This window comes from Platalea leucorodia, assembly GCF_965183815.1.
Source record: "Platalea leucorodia genome assembly, chromosome: 7".
Lineage (NCBI taxonomy): Eukaryota > Metazoa > Chordata > Aves > Pelecaniformes > Threskiornithidae > Platalea > Platalea leucorodia.
Genome location: NC_138829.1, coordinates 73,103,010 through 73,122,403, shown reverse-complemented (window position 1 = coordinate 73,122,403; position 19,394 = coordinate 73,103,010). Strand labels below are relative to the sequence as shown.

General features: G+C 48.8%; 1 protein-coding gene across 11 annotated transcripts; it reads left to right on the top strand.

Moving 5' to 3' along the window:
* The first annotated feature begins 1,584 nt into the window (after positions 1–1,584).
* DNAJC17 (DnaJ heat shock protein family (Hsp40) member C17) lies at positions 1,585–19,393 on the top strand. Of its 11 annotated transcripts, none has more exons than XR_014228839.1 (12): positions 1,585–1,730; positions 3,859–3,928; positions 5,130–5,188; positions 6,749–6,836; positions 7,230–7,312; positions 7,756–7,852; positions 9,494–9,543; positions 10,072–10,149; positions 10,850–10,930; positions 11,690–11,818; positions 15,166–16,171; positions 19,103–19,152. XR_014228839.1 is itself a non-coding variant. In XM_082318094.1 (12 exons), the coding sequence occupies exons 1-11, from the start codon at positions 1,653–1,655 to the stop codon at positions 19,223–19,225; spliced, it is 936 nt and encodes a 311-aa protein (XP_082174220.1). In that variant the 5' UTR covers positions 1,585–1,652; the 3' UTR covers position 19,226; positions 19,327–19,393. The 11 variants fall into 11 exon arrangements, 6 of the variants coding, with proteins under 6 accessions (XP_082174220.1, XP_082174221.1, XP_082174222.1 ...); XR_014228840.1 differs by lacking the exons at positions 15,166–16,171; positions 19,103–19,152 and adding exons at positions 13,549–13,714; positions 18,535–18,711; XR_014228841.1 differs by lacking the exon at positions 19,103–19,152 and adding an exon at positions 16,576–16,663 and having other exon boundaries at positions 15,869–16,171.
* Position 19,394: the final 1 nt, after the last annotated feature.

Genomic DNA, 19,394 nt, shown 5'->3' with positions numbered 1-19,394 from the left:
TGATCCTGACCTGAGAACTGGCTTCTTGGCTCGGACCTGGGCCTGCCCTGTCACTCCGACACTGCCTGGACTCCAAGGGTAGGCTGCATGTGTATGTCTGTATAGCTTATTAGAGAACCAAAGACACCACCTTTAATTAGTTCACGGGGGTACGTTGTCTGGAAGGGGAATAGCTACTTGCTTGCTGCTCGCTCTGCAGCGACGCCCACCGAATCGGCTGTACTGTGACGAAGGCTGGAGCCCCGCTCCGCTTGCGGCAGACAGCAGAGCGGTGCCCAGGGATGTGCAATCCCTGCTGCGAAGGGAAGAGATCAGGCGCTTTTACTGCAAGGGCTGTGCGTGCAAGGAAAGCAGTGGGTAAGGAGGAGGGCATCGCCTTTGCCCTTTTATGAAAAGGCAGCTGAGGCAGAGGGGAGCTGACTTGCCAAAGGCCTGAGCACTGACTTAAGCCTGAGGCTGGGCTTGGAAAGATCTTCCCAAATCACAGCCCGAGACCCATCTCTGAAGCCACCCACTGTTTCCTCCTGCTTTACAGTGCCTTTAGAGACAGAACAGCCATGTGTGCGCTGGATAACTGTGTGTCCTGGAAGAAGCAGCTTCCTAACGCCGCAGCCCTAGGGCAGCACCAGCCCTCCATCGATGAGCCCCAAATGGAAGGGGCATACCTACAAGATGGATGTCTCTAATAACCCTTCCAATTAAGTATTTTTTCCCCGGGGTAAAGGCTGGCTAGCCATCTATCACAGCTCCATTTAATTCAGTCTGCAGTGGAGAAGGCGTAAACTTTTCCGCAATAAGCTGGAATCCATTTTGAGTGTACAATCTTGTTTCTAATTGCCTCCGGTGACGTTTAAGAGAGTGCAGGCGCTCAGTTACCGCCCAGGCTTTAGCCTGCGCCCACTGAGGGCACTGCCAAGCCCCCGTGGTAACAGAGCACGGCTTCGTTAGTTGCGTGACGTTGCTGGGTTGCAAGGCCTCTCCCAAATACCCGCCTCGCTGGGTTCGTTTAGCCGGTTTTCTTGCTGATCTCTCAGATCAGTTATTTTTTGCTGTTGATTAAGAGAAATGGCATGAGGGCTCTTAGTCTTCAGCCACCAGGACACAACTCCTGCTGGAATACTGGAATAGAGCTTGGGGGGGAAGAATTCCTTCCTCTGTGCGTTGGATTAAAAGGATAATTTTTTTTTTTTCCCTACGGTGTCCCATACTTATTTAAAGAAACGATGAAGGTAGCCCAGAGATGGTAAAGGAGAGGGATGAGAGGCGCTTCCCCGGAGCTGCGCCTGGGGCTGCGGGCCCCGCGTTCAGGATGCTCTCGGCGGGGCCCAGCCACCCGCCTCCCCGGGCTACTGCTGCCCGCGGGGCACTCGCCCTGCCCGCGGGCCGGCGCAGCGTTACGGCTCGCTGCGCGGCTTCCCGCCGCCCGCCCCCACACGGAGCCGCCCCGAACGCGCAGCCCGGCGGGGGCCGCAGGCCCGCGGCCGCCGGGGAACTACGCGGCCCGGCAGGCAGCGCGCCCGCTGCGCGCGCCGGGAGCGGCGGCGCGGTGCACCCCGGGAGGCGGCGTCAGGCCGCCGCGGGGCCGCGGGCGCGGCGGCGGGGGGAGGCTCCGTTTCCCGGCGGCGGGGAGGGGGGCGCCGGTCAGCGCCGCGATGGCGGTCGATAGGGACCTGCTGCAGCTGGACCTGTACGGCCTGCTGGGGGTCGGCGAGAAGGCGTCGGAGAAGGAGGTCGGGGCGGCGGGCCGGGAACCCTCGCGGGGCGGCGGGGGGGGGGCGCGGACCGGGGCCCCGCTCTCTCCCTTCCCTCCCCCGGCCCGGCGCTGCCGCCCCCCGCCTTGCCTCGGGGCCGGCGGCCGTCGCCGAGGGCAGGAGGCGGCTCGGGCCCGGGGCTGCGCTCCCCGCTGCTCCCGGCGCTCGTTAACGCGGTGCCGCGGCCCTGGGCCCCGCCGCGCTGCCGGCTGGAGCCGCTGACGGGCGGGGAAGGCGCTTTTCAGCGCTGGCCCTGCCGCCCCGGGGTTACCCTCCGGCTTCCCCTGGTGGGCCTGCGTGCGGGGCGAGGCCTGGCGGCGGGGGAGGGTGGAATCGGCTGGGGGGGGCGCGGAATCGGCCTCGGGCCGTGTTCCCCTCGCTCTGTTCGGCCTCCTGCCTTTGCCGAAACCCGGCCGTTCGAGGCTGGGCTGGGGGCTGTAGGTTCCCCTGGGTCCCCTCGTTCCTTTCCTGGCTTGGGAGGGACGGGTTGCTGTTTCCCCTTCACTTGGCAAGTCAACGCTAACGGGAGACTTGAGCAACTGAGCTGGGAAAGCGACCTTTTCGAGGGAAGTAAGGCTCCGAGGAAAACTATTAGTAACGGAACAAGGTTACACTTAAAAGGAAAACTTTGCTTTTCCTCCTTAGGCTTTCTCTTTTTTGTGTCCCTTAGCAGTAAAGGGCAGTAGCGGTACACTAGGGTAAAACTTGGACGCTACAGCCTGGGCATAACCAGCAGTTGTGTCTGAGGCTGCCTGGAGATCCCGCGCGTACGAAGCACAAAACGGGAAGGAGCCAAGCGTAACGCAGAGGATTGGATGAGATGAAGGGCTTCAGGTGGCCTCAGCTTCGCCGCCGAGCTAGTCACTGGGGCAAAAGGAGGAGAAAATTACAAATTGGATGTTATGGTGCAACTTAAAGTGACAAGCGTAATTTAGAGTGCTAATCCTTGATGTAAAATACTTGAAATAACGCAAAGACCGATTGTGTGCGGAGCGGCGCGGCCAGAAGAGATGAACAAAGGGGAGCAAGACTGTTTAGTCTTGCTTGGCAAGGCAAGTAATTTAACCTCACTGTTTAGAGAAGCCTTACCTGAACTTGCCACGTAGAACTGTTATTGTAATAGTTGTGACTGATGCGTGGGGAGGAGACTCGCTCGCGCTCTCTCTCACCTGGAGCCTTGCTTAGGCAGGAGACAGGATTAGGCCTGTAAGGCTTTAGCTGCACAGCTCCCTTCCAAGCGCTTTGTCCACGAGGTGGTGCCGGGCCACCACTTATTCCACTCGTTTTAGCAGCGGACTGCTTGGCAGTGGAACAGAGCAGCTTTTCTTCCTTTCCTTTCTTGCGTGCAGATGTGTCCCGACAACGGGAGCTCAGGTCGTTAAAAGTGACTTAGCTCAGAAAGTCGTCAACCTTTCTCTGAAGTGTGGAAGAGATTAAACAGTCTTTGGTCAAAAAACCTTCACCTTGCCAGACTCAACTGTTGCACAGTAAACGGTGCTTTCTCTGTCCCAAAGTTACAGCTGCAAAGAACACTGTATCCTCCGGCTAGGAAACTGCCTCGGTGACCCAGACCTGGCTTTGACGATCGTGAGGTTTGACTGCTGTGATACAATGCACCCAGAAATAAAACGTCTGGCTTTGAAAAGCTTAGACTCGTTCAAAGTATGGCTGCCTGCCACTCGGTGTCCTGGGCTCAAACGCTTGTCCTTGCAGTACACTCTGATTAAAAAGGACAGGCCACTGCGTTGGGGTTGAAGACAGCTTTTCGGAGGTCTCTTGCTGTGACAGTAGGCCGCTTTACCTTTCAGCGTGAGGGGTAACGGGGCTGTCAGCACTCCGAAAATGGTCTTTGTTTTCTGTCAGGCCTGGGGGACATCTCGTCATGCGAATGAATGCTGGTTCAAGCACAGCCTTCTACTTATGATAGGGAGGTGTGTTTTAAGTTAAGCAAAACCAACAACAAAAGGAGCCCTCTGAATAGTAATTTTTTGTTTCTGCAGTGGTTCTCGGTGGGGGTTTTTTTGTTGTTGTTGTTTTTTTCCAAGTTGCTTTTCTCAACACAGACTAAAGGGCACCAACCAGTAAATCTCAATTCTGGCTCTTGCAGGTTAAGAAAGCGTACCGGCAGAAGGCCCTGACTTGTCACCCAGATAAGAACCCGGACAACCCCAGAGCAGGTGAGATGGGGTTGTGCAGACACAAAGAACTCTTCATGTTTGTTTTCGCATGTGCAGACTCCTGGAAGGGGCTCTGCTTAACCTCAGGTCTGTCTTTGCATGTAATTAAGGGAATGCCTGGGTATGTGTTATGTGAAGTACACATATGCAGGGCTAGGAGTTATTTTCATCACTATTCGAGAGCTCTGTTTTTTAAGGTTGAATGCATACGTGTTGGGTTTGGAAACATCAGTGTTAAGTCAGTGCCAGAATTATATTTGCACCTCTCAAAATCTTCCCACATGGTACTGGAATCTGGACCTTTGGCCACGCTGTCCCCTGTGTTTACTGGCTGGTCGCTATTTTAATTCCTGCCTCTCACAGTTGAAACTTCAATAGCAAGCTTATAAATCGTATTATCTATGGGCAATGCCCGCTCTTCTCTGTCAGAGACAAGGCCCTGACTCTGTGGAGCTGAGGATACCTAAACTGTTAGGAAGGTCTGGCTTCTGCAGCTACTCTGTTGTTGAGTGCTGTAGCTACAGGCAGCGGTGAACAGCAGCGGTAACTAGAAGGGTGCTCTTCATCAGGACACCTCAAAATAAACATTGTTCTGTATCTTACGTTTTCCAATTTGATGGGCTACAGTCTTAGAGATTGAAAATTTATAACTGTAGTACAGAGAAAATTTTTCCACCATGAAAAAAAAATAGCATCAATGAGAGGGAAGCTGGGGGGCTTTGATATCTACAGAAGGTTGAGAAGTGATTTGAGGTGTGTGGGGAGGCCTCTGGCTTATATGTGTAACCTTCCAGGAAGAGGGTCAGCAATATTGATGTAAAATGCAAAGTTTGAATCTTGGGCTGAAAAGCTACAGATGAGAAAGGGAGGGTTTGTTTGTAACAGAGTATTTCGGGCTGACTGCAGGCTGAGTAATACATTTCTGTAGATGGGTTCTGCTGAATTCATGTTTTCAAGATTTCTGTTAAAATGAAATGGCCCTGGTTTCTGTTTTTTAATTTACACTGAAGTTTATGCAACAAATGTTGTCCTTTGAGTTGAGGTGATCCTGGCTATAGGTTGGCTTACAAATGCCTTGGAAAGATTATTCTTCTTTCTGATGTTCTGCAGGTCTCTTCCATAAGGGATTGTCTTTTCTGGTTCATCTCCAGGCCACTAGCATGGTTTTCTGCATCTTACCCTTTTTTCTTCTAATTCCCAGCGGAAGTCTTCCACCAACTGTCTCAGGCCTTAGCCGTGCTAACAGATGCAGCAGCAAGGGTAAGGATGCCCATCCCTTGGCGATGTTGGGATTGTGTGGTGTTACTCTCTGGGAGCGTGCCGGAGAAGTATTGGAAACTCTGTTCCTGTCTGTCCTGCTCTCTTCTCCGACTGTGACTTCGTAAATGCAAGTCTCATCTGTTATTCCCTGAAGTTCTCTGTGAGATCAAATAGTAGGTGTCAGATAAGAACTTGGACAAATGTTCTTTTTCTGGTTTGATGTGCTGGGGGCAGCTCTATCCATTTGCTGCAAGGGTGAGATACTGTCTCTAATAATGTGTTAGACTGGGGCATATCCCATTTAAAAAAATAAATGAGAACCACCGCTGACAGGGATGCGTTAAATTCCCGTGACAACGGTGCATTTGCAGTTCCCTTGAAGTCAAGGTCTAACACATCAGTAATACCTAGATGTGATTGCTGAGGCTCAGAGCCTGCCTTTCTGTGGGGCACAAGAGACGTGTAAGCTGAAAAGCTGAATCATAGTCATGATCTCTGTCCTTTTGCCGCAGGAGCTTTGCAGGCTGCCAGATGTAGCTTGGACTCTTTTCTTGCTGTGAGGAACTGGCTGAGTGCCTGCTGCTCAAGGCCTGAAAGTGATCTGGACATGTGAAGGGAAAGAATAAAACCAAAATAAAAATGAGCAAGTAACTCTATCCAGAAAAACTCAGCAGAGAAGGCATATTAAAATTTCAGATTATAAGATTTAAAAACACGAAATAACTTTCCTCTTTTCAAACACTGGCAAAGCTTATAACCTCCCCTCCACGGGGCAGTTAAGCTTTTGGCATCCACGAGCTCTTTGGCTTCTACATTTTAAAAAGGAAAAAGTGTTCAGCAAACCCTTCCCATGCAGGAAGGAAAAATACCAGCTTTTCTAGTTTATTAAACAAGAGCAGTGCTTTCCTGTATGATTGTTCTACAAGTAATATTTGAACATTTGTGCTGGTCTGTGCTTCACCTACTACAGAAAGGTTCTGTGTAGGTTGATGAACAGATTGTCAACTGGTTTAAACAGGTGCCAGTGAAATTGCCAGCTTAGCCCAGTTCTTAAGTCTCTATAGTGCTAGATGAATGTTGATGTGTTATTGCTGCTGAAGAGTTCTGATGCTCTCTGATCCAATACGTTCACGTGAGTCAAACATCTGTCTTGTGAATAAATCCTTCATCTAAAATAGACCTTTTTAATTGTGAAACTTTGCTCTAAACCAAACGTGATCTGTTAAAAGTGCCCCTAAAGCTACTTTTGGCATGTTCAGGAAACCAAAATGTTCTTCCCCCCTCTGAAGATGGGTCAGACTTTTTCCCAGTACATTTTGTAGTTATTCATGGACTTCCTCACCCTTTCTGGCTCCATCCTGAGATCCTTGGGCCTCTTCTCATGTTTTCAGGGTATTTGTGTTAACTTCCAATGCTTTTAGGAGGAATGCTGGCAAGAAGCAAAGATGCTTCACCTCTGCTTACAGTGTTTCAGTATCTGTTCTCACCTTCATTCACTGCTTTCCATTTTATCTCTTCTGCTTTATATAGTTTCACACTATTGTGTTGGTTCTTTGACAGGCGGCGTATGACAAAGTGAGAAAGGCTAAGAAGCAAGCTGCCGAAAGGACGCAAAAACTTGATGAGAAGCGAAAGAAAGTAAAGCTTGGTAATGCAGTCAAAACTTCATTTTCTCCTCGCTTGAAGTCTTCATTAGCTGGGTGTTTGGATTTCTTCTACCGCTGGAATTCACCATCGATTCACCTGCTGTCCATTTGCGATGGCTGTGGTTTCTTTATGCCCAGAACAATACGGTAGCCATCTGAAATCTCCCACAGTCATAGCTGGGGACGGTCCTGCTCTGGGAAGGAACTAGGGGGTTTGATGACTGTTAAGACTGCCGATACGTTGATGTGCCTGGGCAGAGGAGAGGTAGCAGAGCTGTCAGGGCTCTACTTTGAAATTGGTGTTGGTGTAGCCGGGTTTGTGATCTTTCCATCCACCTCTGGTCAGCAGTGAAAATTCTCTTTGGATTGTTTCAGTTTTATGTCTTTCTCTGCAGATCTTGAAGCCAGAGAACGAGAAGCCCAGACCCATGAGAGTGAAGAGGAGGAGATCAGGATAACAAGATCATTAGAACAAGAAGTAATGATAAATTCTTAGATTTCTCTGCTACTTTTGAGAAGAATTGCTGAAAGTCTTTACGATCATAGTGAAAACCATGTGATGAGATGCAGAGAATCTATGTATAGCAGTCCTTCAGCCTTTTGGATTAATGGGCTCTATGAAAGAAGGGATCTTGTAGCAGTCTGGCAAATGTGTCGATCTCAGGATTTTATTTTTTTGTCTGCCCTTCTCCTTTTGCGCGGCAGTCTATAACAGCAGCTAGTTGGTTATATGCTGGCTGACAGGGGCTGTGTCACTAGGAACGTGCGGGGTCCAATTTTGTGAGCGCTGGAGCTGTCACAGGGCAGCTAGCAGGAGGGTTGCCCCAGGAGAGGGGTATAAGACAAAAGCTCTCCTTGGCAGTCTTTAGCTGCCGAGGAACTGTGCCCTCAGATATCCGTGCTGTCTTACCTCTGCTGTAGATAATACGCCTGCGTGAAGAAGGCTCCCGTCAGCTTGAGGAGCAGCAGAGACTCATTCAAGAACAGATCCGGCTTGAAAGACAGCAGCACATCCAAGGTGAGAACAGATGAGATTAGAGCCCTCAGCCACACTACATGCACGTGGGACTCCAGCTCGTCTGTAGACAGAGCTCACATACAGGTGCAGCCTTCTGACTTGGTCACGTTGCCATATATAGGATCCTACTTAGCGCCTTTTTCAGGGATAAGTCAAAAGACTAGTGTTTCTGTGGGGTTGCTTTTTTATATGTGGCATGCTGCTCTTTAACGCGCTGTTGCTGCTCCTTTTCAATAACTGTTCCAAAGCATTGAATCTAGGTGGTCTGATGTGGAGCCCCACGGTTATGCTGGAGGGAGCCTAAAGTCCCGCTTATCTGTCAGTTAAAGCGGTCAGTGTTGCAGACTCAAAATAGGAAATGATTCAAGTTTGCAAAAAATAAGAGTTGTCACTGGGTTACTACTTCTGTATCCCTTTGAAAGTTCTCAGTACCTATCACCCACAAGAGACTCGGTGTGGAGAATAAAGTTTTGTTTAGTCTGTGGCTGCTGAGGCTTTACTCTCTGGAACTTGATTCTCTCGTGTTCCTTGGGCATACACAGCCTTCATCCCAGGTTTGTACAAAGACCAGCAACAAATCTGTCGGGAAATGAGCAACACGCTGAACTGGAAAACATCTGCATTCTGTGCTGCCATACAACACTAGGTAGCTGTTGTGTTTGCAGCTGTCTCCCTCTAATTCTCCTGGGCTGTTCAGTAGTTGTAGTTAGTCTCCATACAGGAGGGGATGAGATTTTTCCAGAATCCCGGAACCTCGTCCTTTGGTATTCCTGAACCTCACTGCCATCACACACTTCAACAGTGAATTGCCTTTTTTAATATTCTGTATCTGTGTGGGCTTAAAATGCAGTTTTATGTTTCAGAACATTCTGTGCTTCTTTTCAAAACTAATTAGAGTGCCGTTCAGGTTTTCAGTTCAATGGGAAGATTTATTGTCTCTTGCTTCCTACCCCTTTCATTCTGGCAGAGGCTATAGTATAATATCTGTTGCTTTCTCACAGGAAAAATATTGACCTAATGACTTAAAAAAAATAACACCAGAGGTCCAGATGCAGAAACTTTTTTTGGGGTCACCAGCGTTTTCCTGTATGACTGTATGTAAGCCATTCAGCCCACCCTAGCCTTTCTTACCTTAATTTCACATATCGGGAATTGGGGAGGATGTTGAGCATTTGCTTAGTGCAAGAATCTCAAAGTGTTTTACAACGAGAGCACATCATTGTGAAGTATTTAGTTGCAGGGCCAGATTCAATTCTTAGGCTACGATATCCTTTTTTTTTTTTGTCTACCCTTAATTTTTCCACACTTGTTCCCACTAGCACAACCCTCTTGCAGGGAAAAATGTCACAGAATCTAACAGGTTTCCTGCTTGTGTCTTTACTTAGCTGTTTCTGTGCTTGATCATGGCAAGTCTGGGCATCATAGAAGGGAGAGATGCTGACATCCAATATTCGGTCTGTAGTACAGCTCCTGATGATAGTGTTGCACAAGATTTTTGGGGCTGAGATGGTCTAGTGGAAATCTAGAAGTGTTTGCTGTTGCCATTCGTACATTCTCAGGGCGAATTTTGTGTTAAATGCTCTTTAGCCAAGGAGTTTTTACCCATGTCCTTTCCATCTTTTTTTCCTTTCCCCTCTTCAGGCAAGCAAGAAAGAAATGGAGCAGAAGGCAAAATAACTCCCAAACTCAAAGTAAGACATCCTTATAAAGCTGGCTTTTGGTGAAAACTGATAGAACGTTATGTAGCTTTGAAAAACAGAAGGGACACTTCAGCTCTGCTGAGCTGGCATGTCCCTTTGTACAGTGGAGGTGAAGTTCCGCTATCTAATGTGTATCATGCATGTGAACAGGTCCTGCCACTGCCTTTAAAATACCCTTCTTCCCTCACCCTTTTCTCTGCTGTCTGGTCTAGATTTTTGAGCCTGAAATTGAGTTGTCTCTGCTTTAGGCATGGGGAAACATCTGCTTATTACCCTGATATAGCCATTAGTATGCTTTGAAGTATTATGTTTTTTTTATTTCAGTGAGCAATGTTTTTCCCCGTTCCCCAAATAATTTGTTCCCTTTGCGCATTCTGATGTTGAAATCACTGTCTTGGCAATTCTGGGAGCGTAGCTGTAAATAGCAAACTTGGTTATTGTGCAGGTGGCAGGAGCTGCACTGAATGTGGCAACACGTATTCAAATGGACAAAATTAACGTGCTGTGTTTATTTCCCAGCTAAAATGGAAATGCAGAAAAGAAGATGAGACGAGAGGGGGATACTCAAAAGATGTTCTGTTGCGGATCCTACAAAAGGTCCTGCCAGACGGTCTTTCCTACTACTTGATCTTCCCCTGCTCCCAAGGCTATAAGGAAGGATAGTAAATTCTGGGAGGCTGCATATAAACCAGAGCGGCTCTTTTTTCCCCTCTGTTGTCCAGCTTTCTCACTCATGCCGTGTTCAGGGATCGGCAGCGTGATCCATTAGCTGTGAACTGTTGCCCAGCTGGCACCTCTGTCTCATTCCCAGCAGGGACTCCTGCTGAAACAGAGCAGCTGCAAACCCTTCCCCCTGAATGGTGCATGCCCTGTATAAAAGCTAGACTGGCTGTGTGGTTATGGTGCACTTTTGCCTTCACTTAAAGCACTGTACATTAGCTGCTGCGGGAAGTTCAGAGACAGGAATAGACAAGCCTTTGATCTGATTAATCCCAGCATGTGGTCTGTATTTTCCCTTCATGCAAGTATCTCCTGTAGCTCTGACTCTGAGCTGAGCAGCGCTCTTGCACTGGGGCTTGCTGGAAGCAAAGTGTGTTGCTCCATGCCTCCCCAGAGTTATTTCCTGGAGGGACAGAAATTATGATAGGTTGGGATCAGTGGAAGCCTCATGCAAGACAGAACGGGTGATGGCTCAAGCCTCATGTCTGTGAAAACATGTTTTCTCTGCATTCATTCCATAGATGAACTTGACTTCTGGGCCTGCAATTAACTTTTCTTTCTTCCTTTGTCTTAACAGTATGGCGATGTGCTGAATTTGTTGATCTCAAGTAGGAAGACGGGGAGTGCAGTGGTGGAATTTGCGACGGTTAAGGCTGCTGTAAGTCTGGCGGAGACCCGAGATGTGTGTGGTGGAGAGTGGGCAAGAAGGGGTGCTGCAGAAGGGAAGGGTGCCCAGAGACACTGCCTTGTCATTAAGGCAGTGGAGAAGGGTAATGAGAGTCTAAAGGTACAGATGCATGAAGGGCGTGGCAAAGCTGGAGGCATAAACCCAGAGCAGATCACACACATAAACAAGCCGGCTGTGCATGCAAATGGCTGAGGAAAGAGACACTGCTTTAAAAAGCAGGCACTGAGCCATTTAATCAGCTCTCACTGAAGGTGAATTACCCATTGTGGAGATGGGCTTAATGAGTTTTAGAGGTTACATGAGGCATTTGCAGTTTAAAGAACTCAAAATGTCTTGACTCACTGTGAGTTATAATAATTCATGTGACTGTGGAAACAGAAATCATCAGTTACCTTTAATTTCAGTAGTTCCATCAACTTAAACTTATACTGTACAAGAGTGTCTGTTCCTTGTCACCTGTTCTTTCACTCATATATCCAAATAATCAAAAAAAACCCCAGAGTTGTCTGTGACCAGTTTATCAAAAGTACCGGCAGTGGTATCTTCTGTCTATGCTTGATGCAGGTACGGACCTTAAAGGGTGCTTCTCATGTCGGGCAGCTGTGAAATCCTCGTCGTTTGTGCCCTGCTTGGCCTTGATGCCAGGCTGAGATGGAAAAACTTTTATGATTTAGTGAGGGAGTGGGGTCTGAAATTCAGATGGTGATGGAAGAATATTTTCATTGGTAGGAGATGGCTGTGAAGAATGAAGTTGGCCTGATAAATAATCCTCTAAAGATTTCCTGGCTGGAGGGCCAGCCCCGGAACAACCCCAGCACCATCCTTTCTGACAGCACTAGTCAGCCTAGGACTTCGCAGGTAAGGAGACATAGACTGCTGTTATCTAAATCTGTTTCTATAGCAACCTAAATTTAACAGTGTGCTTTGCATTTATCGTAAGCTACGTTGATTCCCAGCAGAGCTGAAAAGAAGCTCTTAGTGAAAGGCCTGCCTTTCTGATGAGCCTTTTTGTGCTGAAGCAGTGGCTTTTTTTAAGGACCCTTTGCTTCAGTAGCAGCACAGTGAGAACACAAGCTATTTCATAGAATCATAGAATCATCAAGGTTGGAAAAGACCCTTAAGATCATCGAGTCCAACCGCTAACCTATCACTGCCAAGTCCATCTATACCATGTCCTTGGGCACCACATCTATCCGTTCTTTAAATACCTCCAGGGATGGGGACTCAACCCCTTCCCTGGGCAGCCTGGGCCAATGCTTGACCACCCTTTCGGTGAAGAAGTTTTTCCTAATGTCTAACCTAAACCTCCCCTGGCGTAGCTTGAGGCTTGGATGACTGCATCTTTGCACAATCTCACTCTGTCTTCCAAGTGAAAAATAAGGATGTTCCTCGCTCAGCCCAAAGCCTCTAACGCCATTCTTCTGGAATTTTTTCTAATACACTTTGACTGTGGGAATCCTCTGGCTGATAGCTGGTTGAAATGGGTCTCCTAGAAGGCTTTTAGAGAGGCTTGGTTACTCACTGCATGCACAAGAGGATGAAATTTCAGTGCTGAAAGGAAACGTATATTCTTAGGGTCTGCAGGAGGGAACAGAAAGCAATATCAAATTAAATACCCTTGTAGAGACCTTATTGTCTGGTTTGGGTCCTCTTTACCGGTGTGGTTGCTTTGAGCGCAAGGTGTTTAACTCTTAGCTGCTTCCTGTTTATTTCACCAGATAATCCCTCTGAAGCTGTTGTGCTGGAATAGCAAATGTATTCCAATCACAAAACACATGGAAGGCAATAACATCTAGTGGTTAAAACACAGAAAGCAACCTGAGGACGTGCTGCAGCACACTGTTGCCTCTCCGTTACCCCTTGCTCCTGTTGGCCCTCCGGAGTGGGAGATGGAGCCGCTTCTTTTGAAGCGTGTTACATTACACTTTGCTCTATAGCACCGAATTTATCTCATGCTCTGCGTGGCTTCTGATCTAGTTAGTAATTCCTGGCTGTGAAGGGACCTGAGATCCTGTGCTGGTTATTTGAGTTCCAGTTCAAACTTCATGTGACACTTATGCCCCTCTCTTCTTCCCTGTGGTATAAAGATCAAAAAGATCTAATGGCTGAGAGGACCCCTGCCTCATGCTCTACAGGTGCCCTTCGTCTGTGTCTTGATCAGCCTTGTGTGTGTGTGTGTTCACTACCTAAATATTTTAGCAGCTTGTGAGATTGTTCAGTACATTCACTCTCCTGACTTAAGTACGTTATTTATAGCAGATGCATTTACATCAGACTGCCTTGTTATCCTCGTAACATAGCCCAGGAGCCAGGCAGATCGGCACAGTGTAGAACCGGTGAGGTTCCTGCAGACACAGCAGATTCACAGAGGTGGCCAGAGCGTTAGAAGGCAAAGTGGGGAAAAAAGCAGGATCCAGTCCAGTTTATGAGAGTGTCTCTCTCACTAGTAGAGAATGAGAGCTGGCTCTGAAGAGCTCATTCACACCTAGGGGGTTGCTGGTGCAATTGGAGCTTGGTAGTGGATTCTTGCCTCTCTGGGTTCAAAAGCTCTGGCCTTTGAGTTGATCTTGGCTTGTTTCCATGACCAGAGCTCGTTAGTGTGGAACTGCAGCGTCTGCCTGCTGCGAAGGATTAGCTTGGTGGAGCAGCAAGGGAGAGCAGGCTAGAGCAGCAAATGGTGTTCGTGCTGCGTGGAGGTGGTGACTCACTTCTGTCCAACACAGCCTCGGCAATCCCATATCAGCTCTCAAAATGGTGAGGAGTTACGGCCAGTGATTTGCATCCTTTCCCAAGAATTGCACTGCTGGTGCTTGTCTGTCCTTTCTACTGCTTTTATGTGTAAGCAGCTGCAATTTCTTTGATTACATTGCAGTCTTGCTGTCCAGGCTAAGATCTCCAAGCTGCTCTGGTTCCCACTTTTCCTAGTTCCTACTCCAGACCCTCCCCAAATCCTGCTGCTGCTTCCACTGGGATGCTTCCAAAATCTGTAATGTGGTAATAGCTTCTCTTGGCTGTACTGCTTCCAGTTGCCTTATTCTTTGTCCTCAGCTCTTCAACTCTAGACTATGCAAAATGAGCTCTTTCAGATACCTTGTGCCACTGCCTCAACCTACTCCCTGCCGCATCCTTTCATACCCAGTCTGGCTTCCCCGCCATCGGGGTCCACATTCTTGCTTGCAACCTGCACTAATCTCATTCTGATTTAAGCTGCCCTCGCTTCCTATTTGCTGCTCCCTCTGGGTTGCTCCTATTTTTGTCTGAATCCACCCCCACGTTCGCTCCCACTCCGTGCAAACGCAGCTCCTTCCCCGCTCTGCTTCAGAAACCAGCCGAAGACCTGCGGCGTTCTCATGGCAACACACTCGCTACTCATCCGCTTCAGAGCTGTGTCTGCTCCCTGCCTGGGGCAGCAGCCAGGAGCTGTGCACCGGAGCCTTCAAGTAAAGGACAGCCGCACACTAACTAGGCAGGGGGCCTTTGGAAGCGGTTCCCAGGTGGCAGCGAGGCTGATTGTTGAAAAGCGGTGCTCTGAGGAGGCAGGCAGTTGCAAGATACTTGCCTCCACAGTCTTGGTTGGCTTGTTTTCTTCTACAGCAGTGGGTGCACGTTGTCCAGCAGTTCCTGGAGAGCTGCTGGAGCCCAACGGGCGAGTTAGGCTTGAATTACAAAAGCTGTGGATTGGCCAGTGTTACCCTAGGCTATTTGAGAGCAATGACTGTTTGATTGCTGCAGCTCTGAATGGTTCAAAGCACACGAGCTGTACAGTGCTGTGAAGAGCATATTTTGCCACTACAACAGCATGAAGCACTCGCTTCTGGGAAGGTCTTCCTTGTGCCTTTAGCGGTGGGATCTCCCTGCCAGAGCTCCTCATTCATTTGGGGCCATTCATCCAGCCATATTACAGTGCTGAGAAAAGCCTTCTGTCTGGCACTCTCGCTTCTTTTCTAAGCTCCTTTGATGTTTCATAGAGTTTGGTTTATATTATCTGACTTTACAGCCTGCTGTGAATCTGGTGGGTTGAGAGCCGCCTGTGCCTTCTCTGAAATGTCTCTGTGCACTTTGTAGCCGGCTTCCAAAGCTTATGGTTATCTGGGTGCAGGAAGGGTTTTTCTTTTTATTTTTTAAAAAGAGCCCTAGTATCTAATCTAGCTATGAAAAAGGTAAGAATTGGTGACCCGGTAGTTTTTGCAGTGTCCTTTTAACAGGTTGCTCTGATACTGCCTAAAATGTTCTCAGCCTGGCAGAGCCCTTCGCACTGCCCGGCTCACGGGGTAAGGAACCGGTCACTTCAGCGCTGACCTGAACTGTGTGCGCTCTCCTCGGGGGAAGCTGAAGTACCAGCAGCTCTCGCCGTCTCCCAGCCCAGAGAAGCAGAGCCACACGGCTTCCCCACCCTCGTAAGGACCTGAAGTGCCAGAGAGGATAGATCTCGGTCACTACAGATACGGGCCCTGTGCTCTTGGTGCCTGGGCTTTTTCTGGCTTGCTACCAATGAAATGAGGCAACAAGACGCTTCCAGTCACAGATACATTTATTCTTCCATATCTGTACAGCTGATAGATCAGTGCATGCTTCAAGCAGCAGTATCTAGAGAAATTTCTTCTCCTGCTAGTAGGATAAATAAACTGCTGTTGCTGTGTTACGAGCCTACATGGATGCTTACCTGTTTCCAGGCTGGGAGTGCCAACTGCACTTGAGTTAGGGGAAAAGAAGCCCACAAGGAAAAAAAAAAGGAGGAACGGCTTTGATTTTTCACATCCAAACACGGTGGGAGAAGAAACACCAGTTTCTGTCTCTTGACCCTTGCCATAGCTATGGCTTTGAGATGCAATGCTGCTGTCTCCTTGCAAGCTGCCTGCTTATCCGCAAGTGATGTACGCCGAATCCCTTTCTGTCCGTGTTCCGCAGCGTCACAGCCACATCCCCAAAATAACAAGTCTTTTGCCAAGCAATGCCATTCTTCTGTGAGGAGGAGATGCACAGTCAAGAGTGGGAATTTCCCAGTGTGGAGAATGGAAACTTGCCCACGAGGTTCCAACAGACAGTGCTCTCATCTGAGCGCGGAGCCTGCGAGCTCTGCTCCGAAGGACTCCTTGGCAAGGACAGGGACAGTCTGTGGTGGGTAAGGCGAGAACAACAAAACAGGCCACGCACAACAGGAATGCTGCAGTATCCTTCCTCCCGCTAGGACTAGAGAAACTGGCAGCAGCAGTAAGTATATGTGATATGTTAAATGATAAATACCTTCAAATGGCGTAATCTCTTGGGTTCTGTTTCCTGAGGGTCTGCAGAACATCCTCGAGAAGCGATAGCCCCAAATCCACTTTGAAGGACAGGAAGGGATCAGACAGGTCAGAAAGAGCGGTGCCGTTCTGGGAACCTGTCTCTGAGGTCCCGCAGTCTGTAGCCTGGTCCTTGTGGAACTGAGTTTGAGTGGCTTTGTGGTATTGATGAGTAGCACCAGAAAAGGAGATGTCAGAGTGAGAATCTGTGTGATCGATGATGTTAGGGCAGCTAGAACTGTCCAGGTACAGCCGGGGAGGCTTGGGAGGTGCTTGTGCCTTGGCTAGGTTTTGCTCGCTCTGACATGACAGGTAATCAGACTTGTCCTTCAGATCCCTCAAGCATTCCCTCTTCTGGCACTGTCCATCGCTGTCCAGAGTGTGGCTGTTCTGATTCAAGATGATGACTTGGTTGCCCAGCTTTTTGTGTCTCCTGAGTGAGAAACGTCTGAAGAACGTCGTGGACTTAATGGACCCTCTCCGCCAAGTATCCATGCTGATGAAAGGCAACGAGAAGGAGGAAACTGCTGACTCTTCGCAGTCAGGTGTTGGACTTAAGTTGCAGGATCAGCAGCAAGCCGCACAACAGGAACAACCTCTTCCTTCCCCGTTCTCGTAGCTGGAAGGAAAACAGAGAGGCTGGTATTGCAGGAAATGCAAACTTCGCACTACGTCCCCGTGTTAAGGAGCGGTTGGCCTGTCTTAGATGTTAAGGAGTCTCCTCCTTCAGTGGAGAAGGAATGGCGATGTCTGAGCTTATTAAATCTGTGCTGCAGAAACAAGCTGATGAAGAATAGCGAAGGCACACAGTCACCATGAGAACAGATTTAATCCAGCATCTAGAACAGAAGGGCACCCTGGTGCCATGGTAACCAGCCACCTTCCTGGCGAAGGGCACAGTACAAAAATCTCCGTGGGTGGTTAGGAAGGGAGACGGTGACTCAGTCGCACTGAAGGAGACCGAAGAAATACGGTCAAATGGAAATTTAAAAAGCAACAAAACGCAGATGTAAAAGACAAACGTTCGGAAAATTGAATGCAAAATAGACTTACGCTGTGTCGGAGCAGCACCTGAGTCCAACAGGCGGAGAGGAGAAACTGCTGGAGCACTCGGAGAACTGCGACTACCACGTTCACCGGTGTGCTGGGACGTTGGAAGAAGCAAGTCCAGGGACGATTCAGCCGGGTTGGAGCCGGAACGCTAAAAATCCACAATGCCTCCTTCTCTTCATGTGCCTCCTGTCACTGCTTCCCAGGCTGCAGTTCCTTGCGCGGATGTATTTGTTTTGAGCCAAGCCCTTGCTGAGTCAGGCACGTCAGAAACTGGGTTTTACACTATTGGTAATTGCCAGGATTGCAGGAAGTAGGTGTGTAGGGTGGCAAAGCATCGGCCCACGCTCTGCCTGCGGAGCAAGCAAGCTCCCTTAGAGGCACCCGGATCGCTTGAGAACTGTCGACGGGTAGCCCATCCTGAATCAGACTGCTGCTTCTCTTGGTGCTCTCCCTTCTGCCACTTCTGATGGCTCGTTGTATCAGCAGGGCTCCCAAATGAGGCTGGAAAAAATCTCATGTCTGTTTTAAATTTAAATCCAGAGTGCGAGGTAGCGATTCAGGTTTGTACGGGTGATTCATCTGCATGAGTCTCACGGAGGCTATTTCATTCAGCCAAGCAAGCGACAGTAAGTGGCTGTGGTTAGTGGACAGGAGCTTTGAAGCAGCCGAGTTCTGCCGCTGAAGGCTGATACAATCTGTGCTTTCTCAGACACTGAAAATCTGCGCTGCGCAGTACTGAAAGGTTATTTCATTTGTGCTGCTCCTAAGATACCAATTATGGCATATTAGTCTCTGAATTTCCCGGTCTAAGTTTCTCATCTACCGTGGGCTTCTGTTTTGTTCTCGCAGCTAGACGCTGCGGCTGCAGGAACCACTGCACTGGCACATGAGAACACATTTGCACTCGCCCCGTTTTCATGCAGAATTTTACTTAGCTATTCTGTTGCCTTTTCATCCCTTCTGTTCTTTATTTCAGATGTCCTTAAGTCACCACTAAATTTAGTTCCTAGAAAAATGAACGTGAGATTTTTTTTTTTCATTCACCTTCTGTCAAGATGCTTTTGTTTCTACCTGAACTGTCAAGCAAATGAGATGGATGTTTCCAAGCATGGCAGTGATTTGAATAAATCCAAAATAGTAAGGCCACCTACTAATGTAAAATGCTTTTTGAAAGCAGGGTGCCAAAACCACCGCTTTGCTCCGCGATAGCAGCTGTCATCTGCTGCCCACATTTATTAGGTGGAGTCTGCAGTCGCCACTTGGGGGATGTGACAGTTGCTACCACACGCAGCAGAAAGGCTCCCAGAGCTTTTGGGAACTGAAACACTCTTGTGGCAGTTTTGGGAACATACCTGGTGGTTTTCTTTCTGCAGCTGCTTCCATGACTAAACCACAGAAAGGTTGGATTTTTTTTTTAATGGCGTTAGCCTTTATAACGGAGGAAGCGTGCGCTGGACTCAGCGTGCCAGCGTTGTACTTGCAGAGCAAGCTGGTCATCCAACATAACCAGCCCCAGCGAGGCAAGCCATGCCTCCCCATCCAGCCTTGTTGGGAGCAGGGATTAGCTCCGGCAGCGAGAGGGTACGTCGGGCTCCTGTCTGTCCCTCTCGTCTCGCCGGTAACGCTGTTATCGAGCAGGCTATTTTCTGTAGGCCAGGCAGCTTCCGCACCGTACCTGACTTCTCTGGGGCCACGCTGCTGTGAACCACCTTCCTGATGGGAACGTGCGTGTTGTGAGTGCGATTTACGGAGAGGGGGCTGGGGTACGTGCCGTCCCTGACAGGCTGCGTTTGTTTTCTGCTCCTAGGCATCAGTGGTATCGGAACGGGATTACGAGAGCCTGGTGATGATGCGGATGCGCCAGGCAGCAGAGAGGCAGCAGCTTATTGAACAGCTCAAGCGGGAAGATGAGGAAGAGTCTCACACCTAGCGTGAGAGAGTGTGGATTCTCCCCACCCCATCATTCTTCATTTCCAAAGCTGTTTCTTAATTTAAGTCAATAAACCTCCTTTTTTTTTAAAACTGTTGTAGGAATACAGACTCCCAGTGACTGCAGCCCTTATCCCTTTCCAGAGTGGGGGGAAAAATGGCAGCGTAAG

Excerpts from the sequence above, each read along its gene's own strand:
- DNAJC17 (XM_082318094.1), top strand. The coding sequence starts at position 1,653 with ATGGCGGTCGATAGGGACCTGCTGCAGCTGGACCTGTACGGCCTGCTG. Across the intron at positions 1,731-3,858 it reads AGAAGGCGTCGGAGAAGGAG|GTTAAGAAAGCGTACCGGCA; the intron begins GTCGGGGCGGCG and ends TGGCTCTTGCAG. Across the intron at positions 7,313-7,755 it reads CAAGATCATTAGAACAAGAA|ATAATACGCCTGCGTGAAGA; the intron begins GTAATGATAAAT and ends CCTCTGCTGTAG.